We start from the raw sequence: 24,070 nt of genomic DNA, 5'->3' as shown, positions 1-24,070 counted from the left end.
CTTCGCACTGAGGACACCATCCAACGTGTTGTGTGGCACTACCACCGTGCTAAATGGGATATCTTCAGAACCGATCTAGCAGCTCAAAACTGGGCATCCATGAGGCGCCATGGGCCATCAGCAGCAGCAGATTTGTATTCCAGCACAATCTGTAACCTCATGGCCTGGCATATTCCTCACTTTACCATTACCAACAAGCCAGGGGATCAACTCTGGTTCAATGAGGAGTGTAGAAGAGCATGCCAGGAGCAGCACCAGGCGTACCTAAAAAGGAGGTGCCAACCTGGTGAAGCTACAACTCAGGACTACATGCGTGCTAAACAGCAGAAGCAACATGCTATAGACAGAGCTAAGCGATTCCACAACCAACGTATCAGATCAAAGCTCTGCAGTCCTGCCACATCCAGTCGTGAATGGTGGTGGACAATTAAACAACTAACAGGAGGAGGAGGCTCCATAGACATCCCCATCCTCAATGATGGCGGAGTCCAGCACGTGAGTGCACAAGACAAGGCTGAAGCGTTTGCAACCATCTTCAGCCAGAAGTGCCGAGTGGATGATCCATCTCGGCCTCCTCCCAATATCCCCACCATCACAGAAGCCCGTCTTCAGCCAATTCGATTCACTCCACGTGATATCAAGAAACGGCTGAGTGCACTGGATACAGCAAAGGCTATGGGCCCCGACAACATCCCAGCTGTAGTGCTGAAGACTTGTGCTCCAGAACTAGCTGTGCCTCTAGCCAAGCTGTTCCAGTACAGCTACAACACTGGCATCTACTCGACAATGTGGAAAGATTCCCAGGTATGTCCTGTCCACAAAAAGCAGGACAAATCCAATCCGGCCAATTACCGCCCCATCAGTCTACTCTCAATCATCAGCAAAGTGATGGAAGGTGTCATTGCCAGTGCTATCAAGCGGCACTTACCAATGACCTGCTCACTGATGCTCAGTTTGGGTTCGGCCAGGACCACTGGGCTCCAGACCTCATTACAGCCTTGGTCCAAACATGGACAAAAGAGCTGAATTCCAAAGGTGAGGTGAGAGTGACTGCCCTTGACATCAAGGCAGCATTTGACCGAGTGTGGCACCAAGGAGCCCTAGTAAAATTGAAGTCAATGGGAATCAGGGGGAAAACTCTCCAGTGGCTGGAGTCATACCTAGCACAAAGGAAGATGGTAGTGGTTGTTGGAGGCCAATCATCTCAGCCCCAGGGCATTGCTGCAGGAGTTCCTCAAGGCAGTGTCCTAGGCCCAACCATCTTCAACTGCTTCAACAATGACCTTCCCTCCATCATAAGGTCAGAAATGGGGATATTCGCTGATGATTGCACAGTGTTCAGTTCCATTCGCAACCCCTCAGATAATGAAGCAGTCCGAGCCCGCATGCAGCAAGACCTGGACAACATCCAGGCTTGGGCTCATAAGTGGCAAGTAACATTCACGCCAGGCAAATGACCATCTCTAACAAGAGGGAATCTAACCACCACCCCTTGACATTCAACGGCATTACCATCGCCGAATCCCCCACCATCAACATCCTGAGGGTCACCATTGACCAGAAACTTAACTGGACCAGCCATATAAATACTGTGGCTACAAGAGCAGGTCAGAGGCTGGGTATTCTGCGGTGAGTGACTCACCTCCTGACTCCCCAAAGCCTTTCCACCATCTACAACGCACAAGTCAGGAGTGTGATGGAATACTCTCCACTTGCCTGGATGAATGCAGCTCCAACAACACTCAAGAAGCTCGACACCATCCAGGACAAAGCAGCCCGCTTGATTAGCACCCCATCCACCACCCTAAACATTCACTCCCTTCACCACCGGCACACTGAGGCTGCAGTGTGTACCATCCACAGGATGCACTGCAGCAACTCGCCAAGGCTTCTTCGACAGCACCTCCCAAACCCGCGACCTCTACCACCTAGAAGGACTAGAGCAGCAGGCACATGGGAACAACACCACCTGCACGTTCCCCTCCAAGTCACACACCATCCCGACTTGGAAAAATATCGCCGTTCTTTCATCGACACTGGGTCAAAATCCTGGAACCCTTCCTAACAGCATTGTGGGAGAACCTTCACCACACGGACTGCAGCGGTTCAAGAAGGCGACTCACCACCACCTTCTCGAGGGCAATTCGGGATGGGCAATAAATGCCGGCCTCACCAGCGATGCCCACATCCCATGAACGAATTTTTTAAAACTCTGTAGGACTGCCCTTGCATACTTCTACTCTTACGTGTTCACCACCCTAACCTCCAACAACCAGTGCGAGGAACTCATGGACTTTCTTGTCACTAAGATTGGGATGGTCTGCTGCCTCTGTTGCTTCCCACCTTCCGCTTGCCTACCAAGACACACCTCACCCCAGTCTTCCTGCTACCTTAGTGCTGATCCTGCATCCTTGTCTTGTTTCTCTCCTATCTCCTCTCATGCCCTCTCCAAGCTCACCTTGTCCATGAGACCTGCCTCCTGCTGCTTTGACCCAATTCCCACTAAACTGCTGACCAACCAACTTCCCATCCTGGCCCCTGTGCTAGCTGACATTGTAAATAGTTCCTTCTCCTCAGGTACTGTCCCCATCCCGTTCCAAACGGCCATCACCTTTCGGCTGCTCAAAAATCCTAACCTTGTCCTTGCAAACTACTGCTTCATCTCCAACATGTTGTTATCTTCTAAATCCATGCCCATCTTTCTCGCAACACCACATTTGAATCTCTCCAGTCAGGTTCTCACCCCTGCCGCAACACTGAAATGGCCCTAATCAAAGTCACAAATGCCATCCTCTGTGACTGTAACTGTGGTGAATTTTTCCTCCTCTACCTCACTACAGCCTTTGACATGATTGATCACACCATCTACCTCCAATGCCTTTCTCTTGTTGCCCAGCTTAGGGGACTGCCTTCGTTTGATTCCACTCTTGGCTTTCCAGTCATAGCCAGAGCACTTGCAACAAAGGTTTCTCTTCTTTCCCTCACACTGTTTCCTCTGGAATCCTCCAAGGATCTAATCCTTAACTGCTCCTCATCCTCATCTGCATGCTGCCCCTTGGTGATACCATCAGAAGACATGAATCTGCTTCTGCATGTACGCGAACAACACCACAGCTTTACCTCTCCACCGCCTTTCATGACCACTCCATTGTCTCTGTGCTGTCAGACTACTTGCTTGACAGCCAGTTTTAAGTAAGCTGCAATGTCCTCCAGCTAAACATTGGAAAACTGAAGCCATCATCTTCAGCCCCTGCCACAAGCTCCGTACCTTTGCCACTGATTCCATTCCCTCCTCGACTACTATCTCAGGTTGTACCAAACAATTTGCAGCCTCAGTGTCCTATTCAACCCCAAACTGAGCTTCCACCCCTATATCTTCTCCATCGTAAAGACTGCCTGCTTCCATCTCTAACATCACCCATCTTCACCTGTGCTTCAGCCCATCTGCTTATGAAATTCTCATCCGTGCCTTGTCACCTCCCGATTCAACTATTCCAATGCTCTCCTGGCAGGTGTTGCATCCTCCATGCTCTGTGAACTCCAGCTCATCCAAAACTCTGCTACCTATTTCCTATCCCTCACCAAGTCCTACTTACCTATCACTCCTGTCCTTGCTGACCTACGTTGGCTCCTGGTTCCCAGCACCTCCTAACTTAAAATTCTCATCCTCATGTTTAAATCCCTTCATGGCCTTACCAGCCTCTATCTCTCTCATCACCTCTAGCCCTGCAACTCCTCAGAGCTCTCCATTCTTCTGACTCTGGCCTCTTGTGCATCCTCCCCCTTTCTTCGACCCACCTTTGGCCCGTTGCCTTCACAGTGGAAGCCAGAATGGTACATGTCAAAAAGATTTGTGAGCATCACCCTTGGATGACTTTGCATTGTGCTGTCACATAAAATCAAGCAAATCTGTTTTCTTACCCTAGAAAGGGCCTTTCTGTTGTGATTTCCTCAGTTACATTTACATTGCAGAAACAATTCATAAAGGTTGATATTTGACACAAATTGAATAGGCAGCTTTGTACGTTTGAGAAAGTACCATGTTTTACAGACGAACACGTGGTTAGTAATAATATGTTGTCGAACAAGAATGTGTAATGATCAAAATGTTATCCAAGACATTAAACACTTTAAAACCTACTGACAGGCACCTCTTTCAGTTAACATTAGGCATCTCAGCATCAAACTGCTACATGTAATGACAGAGCAGCAAAAAGCAAGAAAGGGTAAAACTGTACAACTTTGACTGGAATACTAAGAGCTTATTTGGAATCGATCACAGCTTGAGAGACCGTGACTTTTTGATTATGCAGTAAGTTGCTATGTAAATGATTAAAAATGTATAACCTGCTGCAGTGGGTTTATTTACCTCATTCTGTTTTAAACATTCTCCTTTGAGTTTAATCGCACCATTCTGACAGAAGGAACCTGCTGCCACTTTTCATTTTGCCACTTAAGAATGTGGGAGATCACTGTAGGTTCATCTCTCCCTCTAATTTTCTCTGCTTTCTGTGAAGATGAACTTTCACTTGACATCTCCTTTGACAGCTGCTTAAGACTGGAACTTTGCGATCTGAGAAATTGTGGGCACAGGCTCATGGGCCTGGAATTTCTCTGGCATGACCACCAGCAAAAGTGAGACTTGCTCCTGCCCGACTGAACATAAGAACATAGGAACAGGAGTAGGCTATTCAGCCCCTCGAGCCTGTTCCGCCATTCAATGAGATCTGCATCCTAACTCCATCACCTGCCTTGGCGCCATGTCCCTAATACCCTTGGCTAGCAAAAATCCATAGGTATCCAATTTAAAATTATTCATTGAGCTAGCATCTACTGCTTTTTGTAGAAGAAAGCTCCTAACTTCTCTCCTGAATGGCCTGGCTCTGATTGTAAGGTTATGTCCCCGTGTCCTAGACTCCCCACCAATGGAAAAAGTTTCTCTCTATCCTATCAATTCCTTTCAAAATCCTAAAAACCTCAATCAAAGCACCCCTTAACCTTCTATAATCGAGGGAATACAAGCCTAATTTATCCAATCTCTCCTCATAATCTAACCCTTGGAACCCCAGTAACATTCTGGTGAACCTGTGCTGCATTCCTTCCAAGGCCAATATATCCTTTCTAAGATGCGGTGCCCAGAACTGTACTCAATACACCAAATGTGGTCTTTAGCAAAACTTCCTCCCCTTTATATTCTAGCCTTCTAGTTATAAAGGTTAACATTTCATTGACATTTTTGATAATTTTTGTACCTGAATACTACATTTTAGTGATCTGTATACATGGACCCCTAAATCTTTTTGGACCGCCACTATTCCTAGCTTTTCACCATTTAGAAAATACACCGATCTATTCTTTTTTGGTCCAAAATGGGTGACCTCAAACTTACCTGCGTTGAAATCCATCTGCCACAGTCTTACCCACTCAATCTATCAATGTCTTTGTAATTTCATGCTCCCGTCTACACTACTTACTATGCCATCAATCTTTGTGGCATTGGCAAACTTGGATATACGGCTCTCTATTGTGTTATCTAAGTCATTATTAAATACAGTGAATAGTTGATGCCCCAGCACAGATCCTTGAGGGACACCACTAGTCACTTCCTTCCAATTCGAGTACATACCCATTGTCCCGACTCTTCGTCTTCTACCATGTCAATAATGTGCCGTCAATTCCATGAGCTTTAATTTTAGCCAACCCGGTGTTAACACCCACATATTTTCCAGGATCAGCTTCATTTAAATTTCTTGGGCAATATTCCTGCCTCCGAATGGGTGCTTACCACTGGAGGATTGGGAAATGGTGGCTTCTGGTGCAGAATTTAAATGCCTGCAGCCTCTGAAAGGGGCCAGGCATTTTTTTTTGGCGGTCATGTTTTTGAATGTGAAAAGAAGCCTGAGAGTTCTGGCACAAGGGGGATGAGCCCTTACATTTATTGAGGCTTCCATTGAAATGCTTCTCGATGAAATTCAGATGAGGAAGAAAGTCCTGTTTAGGGCACTGTAGAGAAGGCCAGCAAAAGAACAGTGCAGGCACAATGAAGGATGTAAGTACAGTAAGTGCTACTTCTATGACCCTTCCTAGCTACAGATGTTCAACCACCTTCCCAGATCAGAAAAGAAAGAGTGAGCCGCATCATCTAAGTGCACTTTATGAAGTAGCCCTGAAATCCTGTTGTAACTCCAGTGGGTGACTGGCAGATCCCCCAGGGAAATGGTGTAAACAGCGAAATTTCAGGGCCAGCATGCTTGGCACTTACAACCACCTTCCCCCTCACTGTTAAAGGGCTTCAAGAGCTTACCCTTAATATCCAGGAGAGTTTGTGCTGTCCCTTCACATCTCCAGCATTCACCTGCAACTGCACCTTCAGTCACAACCTAACCACATAAAGCCTCAAATAATAGGTAATTGTTCGTTTCATGCAGCTGTCATCACATGCATTATGACATCTGGGCATTTACACTCTGTATTCTTCTTAAAGGATTAGCGCAAGAGAGTGGTTGCCTACAGGTGGTGACCACCCAACTTCAGGCCGCCTGCACTCTATGAAAAGGAAGTTTTAAAACTTCTGGGTAGGCGCACAGGTGCAGGAGTCAGAGGACGGGTACCAGCTGCAGGTTGATCTCAGGACTTGGGTTCTGTGAGATCAGGGCTACCTCAGTCCCAAGAGGTTTATACAGACACACAGCAACCAATCATTTAAGACACTCCTGCCACTGAAGTAGCATCTAAGAGAAGCACAAGGCTAGGTTTAAGAGTTTACATGTTGCAAATGATGCTCAAGATCAATAGATACATTCACACACTGGGATGAAAATAAAATAATAGTAGCATTAATGTTGTTCATGCTTACATTATGAAGTAACTTGTGTGATAGCTGTGTGAGTTAAAGCACTGAGGGTATGAAGATATTGTCTTTGTGGTGGGAGGAGGGTTGATGTAAACAGGACTGTTCATGCAGTGGTTCATGCAGATCAGAATGGCATGAATGTCTCTTGCAGCTAGCTAAAGGTTGTCCTCTTCATATTGCCTCCCCAGGTGCCTTTCTCCTCTGGGGTTTCCATGAAGAGGCCTCATTGTAAAGCAAAGTGCAATTAAATCTCGGTCAGTCTTGGCTCAGTGGTAGCACAATCACCTCTGAGATAGAAGGTTGTAGGTTCAAGCCCCCTACCAACATATAATCTTAGCTGATACTCCAGTGCAGTATTGAAGTGGTGCTGCACTGTCAGAGGTGCTGTCTTTCAGATGAGATGGTAAACCAAGGTCCCGTTTTCCCTTTCAGGTGAACATAAATGATCTCATGGCACTTTTGGTAGACGAGCAAGGTATTCTCCCTCAACCAAAACCACTAGAACGGTTTAATTGGCCATTAATCTCATTGTTTGTGGAACCTTGCTGTGAACAAATTGGCTGCGACATTTCCTTGCCTTACAACAGTGACTACATTTCAAAATACTTAATTGGCTGTGGATGCTTTGGGACATCCTGAGGTCGAGAAAGGCGCTATATAAATAAATAATTTCTGATATTTGTCACTCCAACCCAGTTCAAACTGCTCCTCTTTTTCCATGTCTCCATTTAAGATGGCACTCTCCTACCCCACCCCCTCAATTCATGCTAGCATCATCCAAAACCTAGTTCAAGCCTGCTAAGTGCTGATTTTTTTTGTCAGCAAACACTGGGTTCCAAAACACTGATGCCAGTGTAAAACAGTGAGTTTGAATGAGCAATAAACCATGAAACACACAATGTAGTATGCTGTTAACATGTAGTTGTGTGTAATTTGGCCTTTCCTTTTAAGGTTACAACGTTCATTGTTGTAAATAGGCACATCCTGAGGTCAGGTGAAGGGTCGCTGTTTCTCTGGCAAGACCGTGAAAAACAGCAGGAAATACTTTTTTTAACATTTTTTAATACTTTGCATCTGTAACAATGTGATGTCTGAAATGTAACAGATTCAAAACCTTTTCATTTTATATGGCACTTTTCACATTAGTTGGAGGAAATAACATGAGGGTGAATTCCATGGAGCCTCTCCCACTCGGAAGAGCCACAGTAGCTTCGGAAAAACAAACGCTGTTTCCGTGGCTCTTCTGCCAAAGTTATGATGGACGAGCAGGAAAACCTCCTCTTGTCTTTTAGCTGTGTTTGTTACAACAGGCTGAGAGAGGTGACAGTGCTACCTCCGGAGCAAGTAAGAGCAGTAGTTCTTGTAACCTATTCTTAGAGGTAACAGCTTATTGTCTGGAGGACGCAAGAATGGCAGGCATTATCATTGCCGCATAACCCATTGATTTCAGTGGACTGATGACTCGCCAAAAAATCTCTAGGATTTTAATATTTTTGTATCTCCATTACACAATGCAATCTTATTACCAGAAAAGAAAACATACCTTTTACTGTAAGGCAACGACTGCTTGACTGACTTTTTGATCAAATGGAGCAGATATCAATATTAGTTCCGACAGGCAGTTGGCTCCAATATGTTGCATTTCTGAAATTGATTCAAAGAAACACTAAACCACAGAAGATGCTACATCCTCTCTTATTTAAGATTGTGACTCACCCAAAGTGATGCTGTAATAAAAAACAGACTCTAATCATGAGTATTTCTGTAGTTGAACAGGAAGGAAAATGTTACAAAGGCTTTGAAGAGAACGTGTTGATGCAGACAGTATCACGACTGGAGGCAACGGAATTCATTGATTTGTGAGACACGTTTCACCACTTTTTAATCGGTAGAGAACAGAAGATTGGAAAGATGGATTTAAATAGCACCTTCTCACAGCTATCAGAATGGTCCCATAGCATGTTAGGTACAATGAATTACTTTTGTGGTGTAGTGACTGTTACATAGTCTATCATGGCAACTATATTGTGCACAGCAAATCCTACAAGCTGCAATGTGATGAATGACCACTTAATCTGTTTTTGGTAGTGTTGCTTGAGGGAGGAATTTTTATTTTCTATTTGTGCTTGAGATGTTGGCAAGGCCATATTTATTGTCCATCCCTAGTTGCCCCGAGAAGATGTTGGTTTGCCTGCTCCTTGAACCGCTGCCATCCTTGTGGTGATGATGCTCCCATAATATTAGGTAGGGAATTCCAGGATATTGACCCAACGATGGTCAAGGAGCACCGATATATGTCCAAGTAAGGATGGTGCATGACCTTGAGGTGATGGTGTTCCTACATCATTGATGCTTTTGCTCTTCTGGTAGAGGTCCCAGGGGAGGGAGGTGTTGTTGAAGTAACCTTGGTGAATTGCTGCAGTGCATCATGTACATCAAAATATTGCTGCCACTGTACCGGTGATGTATGGGGTGGAGATTGAGTCAAGTGGCAGGAGCACCGATCAAGCAAACTATTCCGTCCTGAATGGTGTCAAAATTCTGCACCCATCAGGCAAGTAGTGAGTACTCCATCACACTTCTGACTTGAGCTTTGTAGGTGTTGGGTAGGCTTTAAGGGATCAGGAGGTGAGAGTATTCAGCTTCTGTTCTGCTCTTATAACCACAATGTTGATATGGCTGGACCAGTTCAGCTTCTAGTCAATGGTAAGCCCCAAGATGTTGATGGTGAGGTCTTGGCAATGGTCGTGCCGTTGAAAGTCATGGGGAGATGGCTGAACTTTCTCTCGTTTGAGTTGCTCATTACCTGGTTAGAACATTGGGTGAACTCCCTGCTATTCTTTGAATAATGCCATGGATACATGAAGAAGAGAGAAGAAAATTTTGGGGGAAATGTTGATCTGGCCTCTAGTCTGGTTGAGTTACAAGAGTGTGCAAAGTATTTTCATTTAAAAAAATAATTTCCTGTCAACTGACAGGATGTGACAAGTGGTGTTTCCCCAGGGATCCGTACTGGGGCATCAGATTTTCATCACATCTATTAATAACTTGGATGAAGGAATAGACAGTTGTATATCCAAGTTTGCAGATGACACTAAGTTAGGAGGCACATTAAGTTGTGCAGATGGTTGCAGGAAGTTACAAAGGGACATAAACAGACTAAGTGGACAAAACTAAGGCAGATGGAGTTTGTGTGGGGAAGTGTGAGGTCATCTACTTTGGATCTGAGAAAGGCAAATCGGAATATTTTCTTAATGGTGAGAGACTAGGAGCAAAGGGATTTAGATGTCTATGTACACAAATCACTAAAAGCTACTGCACAGGTACAAAAAAATCATCAAAAAGGCTAATGGAATGTTGGCCTTTATCTAAAGGTGACTGGAATTCAAAGAGGAGGAAGTGATGATTTTGTTGTACAGAGCCCTGGTCGGACAGCATCTATTTCTTTTTAACCTGACCATGTTTGCTATTTTGGACGCACGTGTACTTGCAGTAATAATGGTTGGCCTAAACTATAGGTTACTTTCCAAAGAGCATTTTATTAAAATTGAAAAGCCAAGGTTAAGGGCCCAGGTACATGCTACAGGACAGAAACAAGGTAAAGAAGTTAAAGGGAAGATGAAGTGGATCAAACAGTAATGGTTAATTGACAGGAAGCATGGGTTTTATTAGCCTGAATATTCTAGGCAGACAAAAAAACTGATGAAGGTAAGAAACTCCAGGAGAAGCACAAATTAAGTCATATACTGGCACCAAGTGAAAGCATCAAGTTACATCTAAACAACAGCACACAAACAGGCCATTGAGCCCAACTGGTCTATGCTGGCGCTTATGCTCCACACGAGCCTCCCCCCTCCTTATTTCATCTAACCCTATGAGGATACCCTGCTATTCCTTTCTCCCTCGTGCTTATCTAGCTGCCCCTTAAATGCATCTATGATATTTGCCTCAACTACTCCTTGTGGTAGCACGTTCCACATTCTTACCACTCTTTGGGTAAAGAAGTTTCTCCTGAATTCCCTATTAGATTTGTTAGCAACTGTTTTATTTTTATGACCTCTAGTTTTGGACTCCCCTACAAGTGGTAACATTGGGCTCGATTTTCAGACGTCCAAGATGGCGGGTTCGTGGCGGGGGGCTCCGAAAATCAGGGAGTCCCGGGGCGGGTCCGGAGCAATTAAAGCCGGCGGGATCGCACTTAAACCAATTAATTAGATAGTTTAGGTCGTTAGCAGACCTGATTTGTAGGATATTTTAGGAGGGGTGGGATTTTCAACTCAACTGAGCGTGTTTCCCGTACTGGGGGAAACACTCCCAGTTGAAATAGATGTGTTGCAGCCATCAGCCTGCGGCAGCTGCAAAGTTCCATTTGACGGGGGGGGGGACGGGGGAGGCCCTCACTCATTGCAGGAGGCCACTCTGTCACTTTGGACAAAGTTTGGCCTCCACCACCTCCTCCTAACAATAAAATTCACAAACTTGCAACCCCAACCCTGGTGTCCAGACACATTTACCTACCTTGCGGACCCCCTCAAACGTACATCTTCCGGATGGGGGCCGCCATAGCTGCAGTCATGACCTCCTCGGAGGACGAACAGCATCACCAGCCTCGTGGGCCACGTCATCCACCTCTGACACGTGGAGCTCCACAACACAATGCTGTGACACATCCACCTGCACAGCAGGAGGGAGGGCAACCGCAGAGAGAGATGTGTCGCAGAAGGCACTACCCTCGCCACAGGGTCGACAGACCGAGGCTCAGCTTCCTGGACCTCCCTGAGCAGCAGTGCACACGGAGGCTCAGAGTCACTCGACATGTAGTCGTGGACATCTGCAGCCTCCTTCATGCCGAGCTGCCTGAGCACCATCTTCTTACCTGTCGCTGTCAACGTCACCACTGCCCTCAACAACTTCTCCTCCGCATCCTTCCAGGGTGCCACCGGGGACATCGTCGACACCTCTCAGTCGTCTGCACAAAAGAGCCCTGCAAACACACCTACACCCACTCTGCAGTGACACAATGGGTGGCATCAGGTGTGGGTCGTCATGGTGATCCTCAGGAAAGGGCATTATTGCACAAACCAGACAAGATTTGCAAAGACATGCCAGTAGTGGTGACAATATAATATGTAATGTGAGTTGCTCAGAAATTAAATATAAGTAAAAACCATGACAAACCCTCAAACACCCTTGTGCACCCCCTTCATGCTCACGACATGTTTGCCTTACGCTTCCTACGACACATATGTGATGCATGCCCTGTGGCCGCAGCACAGGTAGTGGCAGGTTGAGTGAGGCTGACCGTGAAAGAGATAGAGCCATGAGATTGTATGAGGATTGGGTTGAGTGGTAGTGGTGGGATGAGTACTGGCGAGGTGAGTAAGTGCAGGTAAGATGAGGATGAGGTTTGAGTGGATGTGAGGATTGATGTGACAGAGTAGTGTTGGCAGTGCAGAAGGAAATGTGGGGTGGGGGCGGTGATGTGGCAGACAGAGTGTAGGGGAATGAGTAAGTGTACTCACTTTGGCTGACCTACTTAGGTCATTGAAACGCCTCCTGTACTGTATGCAGGTGCGCGATATGTTGGTGGTGCTGGTGACCTCCTCTGCCACCTCGAGCCAGGCCTTCGTGGTGGCAGAGGCAGGCCACTTCCTCCCGTCCGCCGGGGAGAAGATCTCTGTCCTCCTCCTCCTCACCCCATCCAGTAGGACCTGGAGTGAGACATCATTCGACCTGGGAGCAGCCTTCCCCCTGGGCTGCTCCATTGTGTAATTTTGCCTATTTTCCACAGCATCAGTCAGTGGAGGACTGCCCCTTTAAATAGGGCTCCTCCAGCTGACAGCCTATGATGCGGCTGCGCAGTCCGCCCGATGCGCAGCTTTCCAGCGCGCAAAGTCGGCCCCCCGCTGCCAACCCGCCTCCCTCCTAAAATCGAGCCCATTATCTCTATGTCTACCCAATTAATATCTTAAAGACCTCTATCAGGTCACCCCTCAGCCTCTTCTAGAGAAAAGAGCCCCAGCCTGTTCAGCCTTGCCTGGAGAAGCAAATATTAAAAACACACAATTTGGTTTTACATTAAAATTATGGTTGCATTAAAGTTGTTACGCATGCAGACACTGTACTTGTAAAGGTTTGGAAGTTACTTTGATGAAGGATCTGTAGAAGATGGCATATTTGTGGAGTAAAGAGTGTTTGAGAGTGGCACAGATGTCTCTTGCAGCTAGTAATGAGTTGACATCTACAACCTTTTCAGGCTATTGCTACTCCTCTTGCTGATTTTTTTGCTGCCCATGGAAGACGTCCTCCTCTGAGGCAACCAAGATGGGGCCCCTTTATTTGGCAAAGTTGTGTATTGTGCAGCACTCAACCATCATTGTTGGAATGTATAATTCCAAATAAGTATAAAGCTGCGTTTACGTAACTAAAGTGCAGCCAACAGCTCTTCCTCCATTAACTGCACTTCGTAAGTATAAACCTGCCAACCTACAGTAAGCTGGCATCGCAGTCCCACAAAAATGTGGGTTACATTCACTAAAGTGCATTAAAGTAAATATAGAGATTCGGTCCTGCATTTTTTGGACTTTGGTCTCATATTAACAGTGGAGCGCAGCAATGCTATAGGCACCGGCTTCCTGACACGGACTGTAAAAAGGAATGCTGAGGTCACTCTCTCTTAAAGATTAAAATCCTATAGAATATAAACTGCCTTTCAACCTTATCACTGAATTCTTTGGAATTAGCTACATTGTATGGTAATACATATAACAGAGCACAGGGTTCAGAAAATCTTCTCAAACATACAAACTAGCTGTTCTATAGCTGGAGAATTCATCACAAAAAATGACCTTGGCTAATGACAGTAGTTTTCTAATTTTGAAGTTATCATCAGATTCTTTGTAATCCAAGATTGAATAAAAATGAAATAATTTTATTACAGTGTTAAACCATTATACAAAACAGCAACCAACAATTTAGCTTCTGCTTACAAAACAGTTAGGGCAGACTAGATCAAACCAGTTGTGAAATTGTCAGATACTAGTTGTTGGGGGACTGTCTCTAAGGGTGCATTTACACAATAGCTACTGATCTGAGACCAGTAACTGCAGTTCAAATTCAGCCAGGCAGTACCCTATTTATAGTGCCTGAGTGAAAAGACTTCTGCTGTCAGGAGAGCACTCTGTGCACGTGTAGTAACATGAATGTGCAGAGCTCTTCTTTCAGCGGTTAAAAAATTAATAATGTGTCTGGCAGAATCTGCACTATATAAACATTTAAATTAATTGCAGGTGGGTGTAAAAAGTGTCCAGAAGTTCAAAGGACCTTTGGGCATCTTTTACACCTGGTTTAATATCACACTAGATTTGCAGTCTGAGATGTCAAACAGAATTGCAAAAGGGAATTACATAAATAGTTGAAGGGAAAATTTTACAGGGCTATGGGGAAAGAGCAGGGGAATGGGACTAATTGGATAGCTCTTTCAAAGAGCCAGCACAGGCACAATGGGCTGAATGGCCACCTCCTGTGCTGTACCTACTATACTACTAAGAGGTAGTATGATTCTGGCCTCTCCTGACTGTGGGCAAATTTGATGGGCTCTAAATTGGGTCACGTAGTGCCCGTTTTGTAGGTGCTACACGGACTCCTAAGAACCCAAAATGACGTCCGGAATGCGCACGCACACTACTAGTGTGACATGCGCCGGAAGCCATCTTGGTAAAAGCATTCGTGCACATGCAGATAGCGAACGCTGGTACTGTGCAAAGTAGGGAGAATATGCGGTAGATCAGTGTGCAATGCTGATTTAAAGGGACAGATGCGATTTTGGAACTCCACGCTCCAGTCAATGCACAGCTGAACAGATCTTAAACAGCATGAAGGACCCCCACCAGTGCTATTTAAAGGGATCATGCAAGAGTTACAGTTCAGTTGCTGGATTATTGCTTCTGGTTGCTGATGCATTTGTAACTATTTTTGGACGTCTCCTAAACTTGTATACTAGGACTAGGGGACATAGCTTAAAAATTAGAGCCAAGACTTGCAGGAGTGAAGTTAGGAAACACTTCTACACGCAAAGGGTAGTAAACGTTTGGAATGTTCTTCCTCAAACGGCAGTTGATGCTAGCTCAATTGTTAATTTTAAATCCGAGATTGATTTTTGTTAACCAGAGGTATTAAGGGTTATGGGGCTACGGCGAGGATGTGGAGTTAGGTCATAGATCAGCCATGATCCCATTGAATGGCAGAACGGGTTCGAGGGGCTAAATGGCCTACTCCTGTTCCAATGTTCCTATAGCTAATAAATTTCAATACTCTACAGGGAGTGGGCTGGCTAGCTGACAGACAACAGCAAGGGCACTGGTGGAGTGGCAAGGTTGGGACAGGAATGCTGTCATCCTGAGAGAGGCCAACAGGTTCGTGTTCCATTGAGCTACTGCCACTTGCTACATCCTGTTATGCGCCACCTTCTCCTGCAAGAAAGCAGGATGTGTGTCGGTGAGTGTCCTGCAAGATGTTTGGGTGATGTGGCTGTCATGGTTGAAGAGCTGCCAGTGTGTGTGACCTGTGAGTTGCACCTGGCATTGACTTCACCCCCTACTGCCTCCCAATGCCACTTGAACATATGTCTGGAGGGCCTCTTGCCCCCCACCCCCTGCGGATGTAGGATTCCTCTCCTTCTGTCCATCTCTTGCACCAAGGCCTCTAGTGCATCATCACAGAACCTTGGTGCACACTCTCTTGCAGACCTGTACAAACTCAGATCAGCAGATTGGTGGGGTCTAGCATGTAGATTGGAGGATGTGGTATTTGGTAGTGCGCAACCTTTATTCGATGTTTTAAAATAACTCAGCAGTTTGTAAACGTAGGGATGGGACCTGCATCTGTGTTTTACGTGTGCGATGTCTGATCTCCATTCAGACTCCGTGCGGACCTGTATCTTATATTTTGCAAATAAGAGGTGCAGGCTGCCTTTAAATGGTGCCAGCCGCTCGCAATATCTCGACCCCCCCCCCCCCCCCCCCCCCCCGCCGCTGGTGAGCAGCCTCTCAACAGCGCAGGTCGTGCTGGCTGGTCGCAGCAATCAGGTAAATCACTGGGCAGTTACGTGCTGCCTGCATCTCAATGGCCGGGCACGGGTTAATCGCGCACCGCAACCCCCCACACCCAGTTTCGGGGGTTATCCAATATAATCTCCGCTATGTCCCACAGAGAGCCTTCCATGTCAGGAGTGCATATTGGGAAATTGTGGGCATGCACCCCATAGCAGAAAATAATGGGGAGGATTCCCGCAATTTCCCAGTATGCATTCATGGTGGTTGAAGCTCACTGCTAGGAACACAAATTCATAAAATTGACTCTTACAGCTTTAGTGTTGGTACAAAACCACGCTGATGTTAGAATTGTAGTGTAAATGCCGCCTAATTTCATACATATACAGATATCTGGTCCCATATCCGTGCGTGCGTGCGTGTACGCGCGCGTATTTGGCAAATCTAGCCATGTTAGCTGTTCTTCTGTTGTTGGAGAAAACCCTAATAGCATTTATCATAAAAACATTATCTTGGCTAATGACCATAATCTTCCAATTTTGAAGTTCTCTTCCAATTCTTTGTAACTGAACGCATCAGCATTTTTAAGGTAGCCTCTGAGAAATACTCAGACTACATAATTTCAACGGCATGAGGATGAAGCTTTGACTTTTGTTTTTATTTGAAATATTTAAGCAGTCCAGCAGTGGATTGGTTGTAGTCCTATCTTAGACTCAGCTTGATTAGGCAGCAACCTTGGTCTACACTCGCTATGTAAACCAACCCTTTTTTTTCAGTCAAACTGTATAGAAATTTAGTTGGCTGAGCACATGTTCCCATGAACAAAGCGACCATTAGCTGCATGTACTGGACAGTCATTAATAGAGGATTCTGCGGAATTAGATTACCTTAAACGTTATTTCTGTGTTTTAAATAGGTATCTCAGAGCCATGTATCTTGGAATTCAAAGCCGCTGGCACAGAGAACATGAGCGCCGACACTTCTACTGGAGAATGATGTTTGAGAGTGCTGACATAAACATGCTGCGTCTGCTAGAGACCTTTCTTAAAAGTGCACCACAACTTGTCCTGCAGCTCAGTATCATGGTGCAGAGAAACCACATTGGAACCTTGCAAGGTAAGGCGCAATAATTTTGTCACAATATGAAGGCATACTAAAAGAACATAAGACGACTTAAGATTGGGAAAAGACTCAACAAGTTTGTCCCTTTTTTGTCAACCTCACTTGTCACTTTCTCACAGCATTACAGAATCCCTTCACTCTACAGAAATTCATTCAATTGTCTCTTCAACCCATTTATACTGTCACTTCCCTGCTGAAGTTGTTTTCATTTCTTCTCCCTCTCCCCTTGGAAAACAGTATGAAGTAATGGAAGGATTAACAATCTGACTAGGCCACAGCCTTTCATGTGCACCCACTGGATGGAAGTATCCCTCTGGATGTCAATCCAGAATTCAAAGTCGGAGCTCCAGTCTCCAGTCGCCGGGACTGCCTGGAGTGAGGTTCGAACCCTGCACCTTCTGGCTCAGAGGTGGGAATGCTACCACTAAGCCAATTGTATCGTAGGGCCTCAATTTACATAGTATTCACGAGGCTCCCGCCCACCTGCAGCGCGATCCTCATCCCTAAAGAAACTTGCTGCCATTAAAATGCCGCCGAATGGGAACAGAATGACTTGGGGCCGGTAAGTACACTGACCCATTTTAACCCTTGTACACCCCTTTCCCACCTGTCGGTGGTGGGGTGGATTATAATTGGGGCCTTAATGCTTTATCATATCACCTGGATGTCCCAAAATGCTTCACAGGCAATCAATTATTTTTGAAGTGCAGTCATTGTTTTCTATAAGCACACCTGAGTAAAGTAAGTTCCCCCAAACAGCAAATGAGTTGAATGACCAGTTAATCTATTTTGTGGCATTGGCTGAAGGAGCGCTCTGCTTTTCAATTGTGCAGAGCCTTGGTCAGACCCCATCTGGAGTACTGTGTTCAGTTTAGGGCACCAAACCTCTGGAAGATATATTGGCATTTGAAGGGGTCTGGCACAAGTTCACCAGAATGATACCAGGCCTTAAAGGGTTAAATTATGAGGACTGGTTGCATAAATTTGGCTTGTATTCCCTTTAGAAGGTTGAGGGGTGATCTAATCGAGGTATTCAAAATGATTTAATAGGGTAAATACAGAGAAACTATTTCCTCTGTTGAGGGAATTAAAAACAAGCGGGCCTAATCTTGAAATTAGAGCTAGGCCAATTAGGATTGAATTCAGGAAGTACACTTCAACACATAGGGTAGTGGGAATCCGGAACACACTCTCCCTGAAAAGACTGTGGATGCTAGGTTAATTGAAATTTTCAAGACTGAGATCAGTAGATTTTTGTTGGATGGGGGTATCAAGGGATATGGAACAAAGGCAGGTAAATGGAGTTGAGGTACAGATCAGCCGAAATCTAATTGAACGGCATAACAGGCTCAAGGGGTTGAATGGCCTACTCCTGTTCTATGTTCCTCCAATAGCAAAAAGAGATCTTTTACGTCCACCTGAGCAAGCAGACAGGGCTTCAATTTAAGATATCATCCAAATGACAGTGCAGCACTTCATCAGTCCTGCACTCAATTATGAGCCAAGATTATGTACTTAGGTCTATAGCAGGGCTTGAACCCACAACCTTCTGACTCATAGAGTGCTACCAGCTGAGCCAAGCTGATATGCTACGTTGAACACAGTAGGCTTTTGGATTTCAGAATAGAGACTTTCCAGTGTTTAATCCCACTTAAAATCACATGAGCATCATCTGCACACACAGGTCAAATGATATGACATAAAAAATGCTCCGTCACACAAATAAGTATATGCATGAGTCACTTAATAGGCTGCTTGGAATAATAAAACCCAGGGCTATAATTAACAACGACATTCTGTAGCTGAAGTTAGTAATCCTCCTAATATCTCCCCAATTATGATTAATACCACATCATGACACAATTAATTACTTCAATGCTTGTGTCTGATAGTTACAATTATGATCTTGTATTGCTAAAAACACATTAATATTATTTCTGAATAAAGATGAAAAGAACTGCATCCAAAGTTAATGATGAAGATTTGCCTGAATTATTTTGGTAGCTGCTCCTGAATTGTATATGGTTAATAGAATATAGGCTTTATTTCTTTTATGCATCATTCCCTAAACGAAAACACAGGCAGACATCTTGTAAGTAGGCTCGTATATGGAGAAAGGAGCTGTCATTGTGGTCAGCCCAACCAGTCTCCATTCGCCAGGACAGTCTGGAGTGGGGATATCCACTCCAGGCCAGCTGAAAGAAGCAAGCCAGCCAAAAATGAGCAGCTCCAACAGGATACCTCCTGACAAAGGGCATGCACCCTCCAGACGCCTTCTGGATGAAGAGCAGGGCAGGTCTGGCGCATCTTGTTGTGCCAGTCAACATTCTCATCAATCATTCTGGTGAAGTCAAAGTACCTTGGAGAGGGTGCAGAAGAGATTTACTAAAATGGTACCAGGGATAAGCGACTTCAGTTATGTGGAAAGATTGAAGAAGCTGGGGTTGTACTCCTTAGAACAGAGAAGGTTAAGAGGAGATTTGATCAGTTTTGATAGAGTAAATAAGGAGAAACTGTTTCCAGTGGCAGAAGGGTCGGTAACCAGAGGATACAGATTTAAGGTGATCGGCAAAAGAGCCAGAGGCAACATGAGGAAACTTATACGCAGCGAGTTGTAATGATCTGGAATGCACTGTCCGAAAGGGTGGTGGAAGCAGATTCAATAGTAACTTTCAAAAAGGAATTGAATAAATACTTGAAGGGAAAAAACTTATCGGGCTATGGGAAAAGAGCAGGGGAATGGGATTAATTGGATAGCTCTTTCGAAGAGCCAACACAGGCACGATGGGCTGAATGGCCTCCTCCTGCACTGTACCTACTATGATACCGCTCGCAACTGCTGGACAAAAACTTAGAAGCTGCACTAAGCAGTGCTGTGACTGATCAATTCATGTCAAAATTCCAAACTTTGTTGATAGAGAAAAACTGCAAAGTTTGCACTGAATGGTGGTAGATGTTTTTTTAAGTAAATATACATGTGAAGTACATTTACCTGTATTATGTGCAAGGCTTTTTCTACTAAAATTGTGATTAAAATGGTATTGCTATAGCCACGACTGTGGCTAGTCAACAATTTGCTTTGGGCTACACTGATGTATGGTGATATTGTTGATTGAAGAATTTCTTTGTAGCATGCCTTGTGTGATGACAGCAGGTTATATCAGTAGGCTCAGAGTGAGTTATGTGGTGACGTTACTAGGTTCAGAGTAAATTGAACACCTGGTGAGAGAACGTTGCTGTTTGTTACAAGATGATTGAAGGCTAGGTAGAAAGAATTGTGTAGAAACTAAGTAGAGACTGTGGGTGTGGTTGAAAGATGCAGTGACTAGAAATAAAGGTCACCTAAAACAGTAGCAAGGAAAATAAAATAACGGTGCCAAATTCTCTCGTCTGTTCTCTGACAGGAGACAGGCAGAATGGCTCTAAAAAAGGCCAGGAGCTGAATTAGGATTTCCCATTTTGCCTTGTAAGGGTCTCTGCATGTCTCAGACAAGGCAGTGGTGTAGAGGAGATGGAGCCGGGGTTTCCCCATGCTGGGAATTCGCACTTCACCGGCCCATATGGGACCCGGCATAAGACTGTAGGCCAGTACGATGACCGGGGTGGGGGGATGGGGGTGAATTGGGATGAGTGGTGGAAATGCTTAGGAGGGAGGGAGAGGTGGTAGCCAGGTAGTGGGGAGAGGGGTGTGTGGGTTCTTAGATTGTGGAGGTGGTGAGAACAATCATGGAAATTAAGCAGTGAGGAGGGGGGAGGTGGAGGGAAGGGGTAACTAACCTTGCAATTAGTGTTCAGTGGTGGTAAAACCAGGTCAAATCTTGAAATTGGTGCTCAGTCGGCAGAGGGGTGATTTTGGAAATGGTGCTCAGTGGGGGAGTTCCAGACTGGGTTATGCTGTTCATTGGTAGGGGAGGGGTAACATTTGGATTCAATCTAGTAAAACGGGGATCTGAATTGAAAAGGGTGTTGAATGGGGGAGATTAAAAATGATGCACAGTGTAGGAGTAGAAGGCAGAAATTAGAATAGTTTCTCAGTGGTGGGTAAAGGAGTTGCAATTATGTAATTTGGGGTCAGTGGGGTAGGCAAAGGACCACGAGGCTATACTAAGAGCAGGAGGGAACAAGCTGGATGTGAGGCATTTTGTTCATGCATGCCATTGTCCATTTGCCCGCTCGAAATGGGCAGGAGATGGCAGCCCTCGGGCATGAGCAGAATGTTGGGCAACAGGAGGCTGCTGCAGGGGACTGAAGGAACAGCCCACGGCACTCTGGTAAGTCATGGGGAAGGGGTTTCAGGAGGGTCTTGCGATTGGAAAGGTCGGGGGGAGCCTGGGCCAGGAAAGGCCTGAACTTTCCTTGTGGGACACTGAGGAGAACTCCTATTTCTTCTGGCCCCACAAGGAAAGTTTTTTTTTAAAGTTTTAAAAATTGACCTGTTTGGGCTTCTTCTGGCCCCGATTCTTCCTCCCGCTAAGTTGAGGCCACTGATTTAACTAGCAGTCGGACCCCGATAACGTCTCGGAGCCCGATTTGCATATTTAAAATTGGCTTCAGGCAGTGTCCTTCTCATTTGCTCAGGAGAGCCGATTAAAATGAAGGATATGGAAAAGTCGGCGGGTACCTCTTACAGTCAATTTTAACTGCCTGCTTATATGGTTTTCGCTGGGTGAGCATGGTTTAAATCACCCCTTAAGAGTCATCTGACATTGTATTCATTGTTTCACAATGACGCTTTACTGCCATAAGCTTCACCGCAGGACACTTATGGTTTATTAGAGTGGATATGGTCCATTGATCAGGTATTGATGACCAGAAACCAGAAAGGGCAAGCATTTAGCAACTTAGGAGAAAGCATGGAGTACTGCTTAGTACACGAATAAAGTTTGAGACACACATGTCGCACTTCAGTTGTCACACTATATAAAACACCAACAAATCACAACTGAACGTTCTTTAAAAAAAATACACAAAAAGAGCAGAACAGAAAGAAACCTAGTCATTTCCAGCTGATTTTTCTGATCTTCAGATAACCTTATCTTTCACCAAGGAGAGAAGCCAATCTAGAAAAACCCCAATGCCCAGGTTGGCATCGAAACATCACAACCATGCTCCATACTCAGACTACCCATGAGCAACAACAGTGGAGGACAGCTAGTAATTTATGATACGCAATTACCCATTATAATGTTTGAAAACCCATAATATATTATCAGTGAAGAAATGTAGTGCTGCTCATAGCTGCTACTCACTGATATAAATACCATAGTACAATATTCTGTAAGTACATGTGTTTTTGTGACCTTAGGCATCATGTGTAACAGCAGAAATGATTGGTTGTCTTGCAGCTTGTGTTATTGTTTGAGGGACTGACTTGGTTGATTCAAAGAAAGAGGCACTAGATCTCTGACTAAACAACAGCTGTGACAGCTTACAGTGCTGTTAGTTTCATTGTGGCATCATCTTGTCAAGCAGCAAAATAGATGAAAGACACCACTTGTGTTCTTCTAATACAAACCTTTTGCTGGAAAGTGTGCATTCAGTTCAAGGTGCCTTACCACACCTGAAAACTTGAAAAACACACAGGATAGGCCAGAAATGATAGTTGGGGGATAATAGTGCATAAACACTTAACACACTGAAATGACAATCCTCTGTCTCCCATTTAAATGGTAGGGTTAGCCATTTAAAATAAACCGCTAACTCCTCCATTAACATAGCAGGCACAGGAATGTCATGCAAACACATTAAGCATTTTCCCATGATTATTGCCAAATGTATTTTCTAATCTGATGTTTCTGTTTGGGTATGTTGGAGTATAAGTATCATAATGGAAGTGCTAGTTCATCGTTGAACCAAGTTAATGCACCTTTAACTATTTATTATTTTACCTAGGTCTATCAGCAGCAGCATCTCTACTGTCCCTTGCTTGGATGATAGCTTCCTACCAGAAGATACTTCGTGACTCCAGAGATGACAAAATGCCCATGTCCTACAAGGCTGCTATTGCACAGATTCTTTGGCATCTCTTCACCATTGCTGCTCGAGTAATTGCATTTTCCTTGTTTGCCTCCGTTTTCCAACTATACTTTGGAATCTTTATTGTCAGCCACTGGTGCATCATGACCTTCTGGATAATTCATGGGGAAACGGACTTTTGTATGTCCAAGTGGGAGGAGATCATTTATAACATGGTTGTCGGAATTATCTACATTTTCTGTTGGTTTAATGTTAAGGAAGGGAGAACTCGGTGTCGAATGCTCATCTACTACTTTATTACATTTTGTGAAAATGCTGCCTTGACTGTGCTCTGGTACTTGTACAGAGATTCCCGTACAACAGACTTTGAAGCCTTAATCATAGTTTGTGTAGTGTTTAGTAGTTTTGCCCTTGGAATATTCTTCATGTTTATATATTATGGTGCTTTGCACCCAAATGGACCAATGTTTGGGTCACAAGGAGGGTGCATTGATGGTGGAGAACAAGACACTGCTACACACATACCTGCACAGGTTATAACAAGTCCTCCCCGAGCAATGACCCAGTGCCGGACTACAGCTGGCGAGCAAGTACCAGCTGATCGAGACAGTTGCATGCCTGTTTTTCAGGTAAGGCCCAGTGTACCCCCAACACCAGTGTCACGCACACTGCGGACAGAAGGGCCTGTTATCAGGATTGACTTGCCCAGAAAACGGTATCCTGCTTGGGATGCGCACTTTATCGACAGACGGCTGCGCAAAACCATCCTGGCCTTGGAATACACCTCACCTGCCACTCCACGCCTCCAGTACAGAAATCTTAGCTTCACACAGGAAGTACTGGAATATGAAACTACTGTGTAGTCACATACAAGCAGAGCTAGATGCATGGAATAAGGTTACCCTTTCCAAGGGGGTTCAAGCCTATGTAGAATAATGGTGCACTGCAGGGGTCACTCACTGCTGACCTTGCTGCATCATAACAGTGTGCAGAAGGCCTGTATCCACAATTGTGTCTTTGTAAAGGAGTTGTAACATGGTATTAATGCAACACTCCAACTCTGGTAGAG

General features: G+C 45.0%; 1 protein-coding gene across 1 annotated transcript in view; it reads left to right on the top strand.

Annotated features, from left to right (window-relative positions):
• Positions 1–23,864, top strand: part of LOC137335441 (XK-related protein 7-like) — a 150,359-nt gene extending 126,495 nt beyond the window's left edge. Inside the window, exons 2-3 of the mRNA XM_068000794.1 lie at positions 16,820–17,019; positions 22,918–23,864. Coding sequence (XP_067856895.1) covers positions 16,820–17,019; positions 22,918–23,864 — 1,147 coding nt within the window. The remainder of the gene's footprint in view (positions 1–16,819; positions 17,020–22,917) is intronic.
• The last annotated feature ends 206 nt before the right edge of the window (positions 23,865–24,070 follow it).

This window comes from Heptranchias perlo, chromosome 19 (assembly GCF_035084215.1).
Source record: "Heptranchias perlo isolate sHepPer1 chromosome 19, sHepPer1.hap1, whole genome shotgun sequence".
NCBI classification, from domain to species: Eukaryota; Metazoa; Chordata; class Chondrichthyes; order Hexanchiformes; family Hexanchidae; genus Heptranchias; species Heptranchias perlo.
This window is presented reverse-complemented; position numbering and strand designations above follow the sequence as displayed.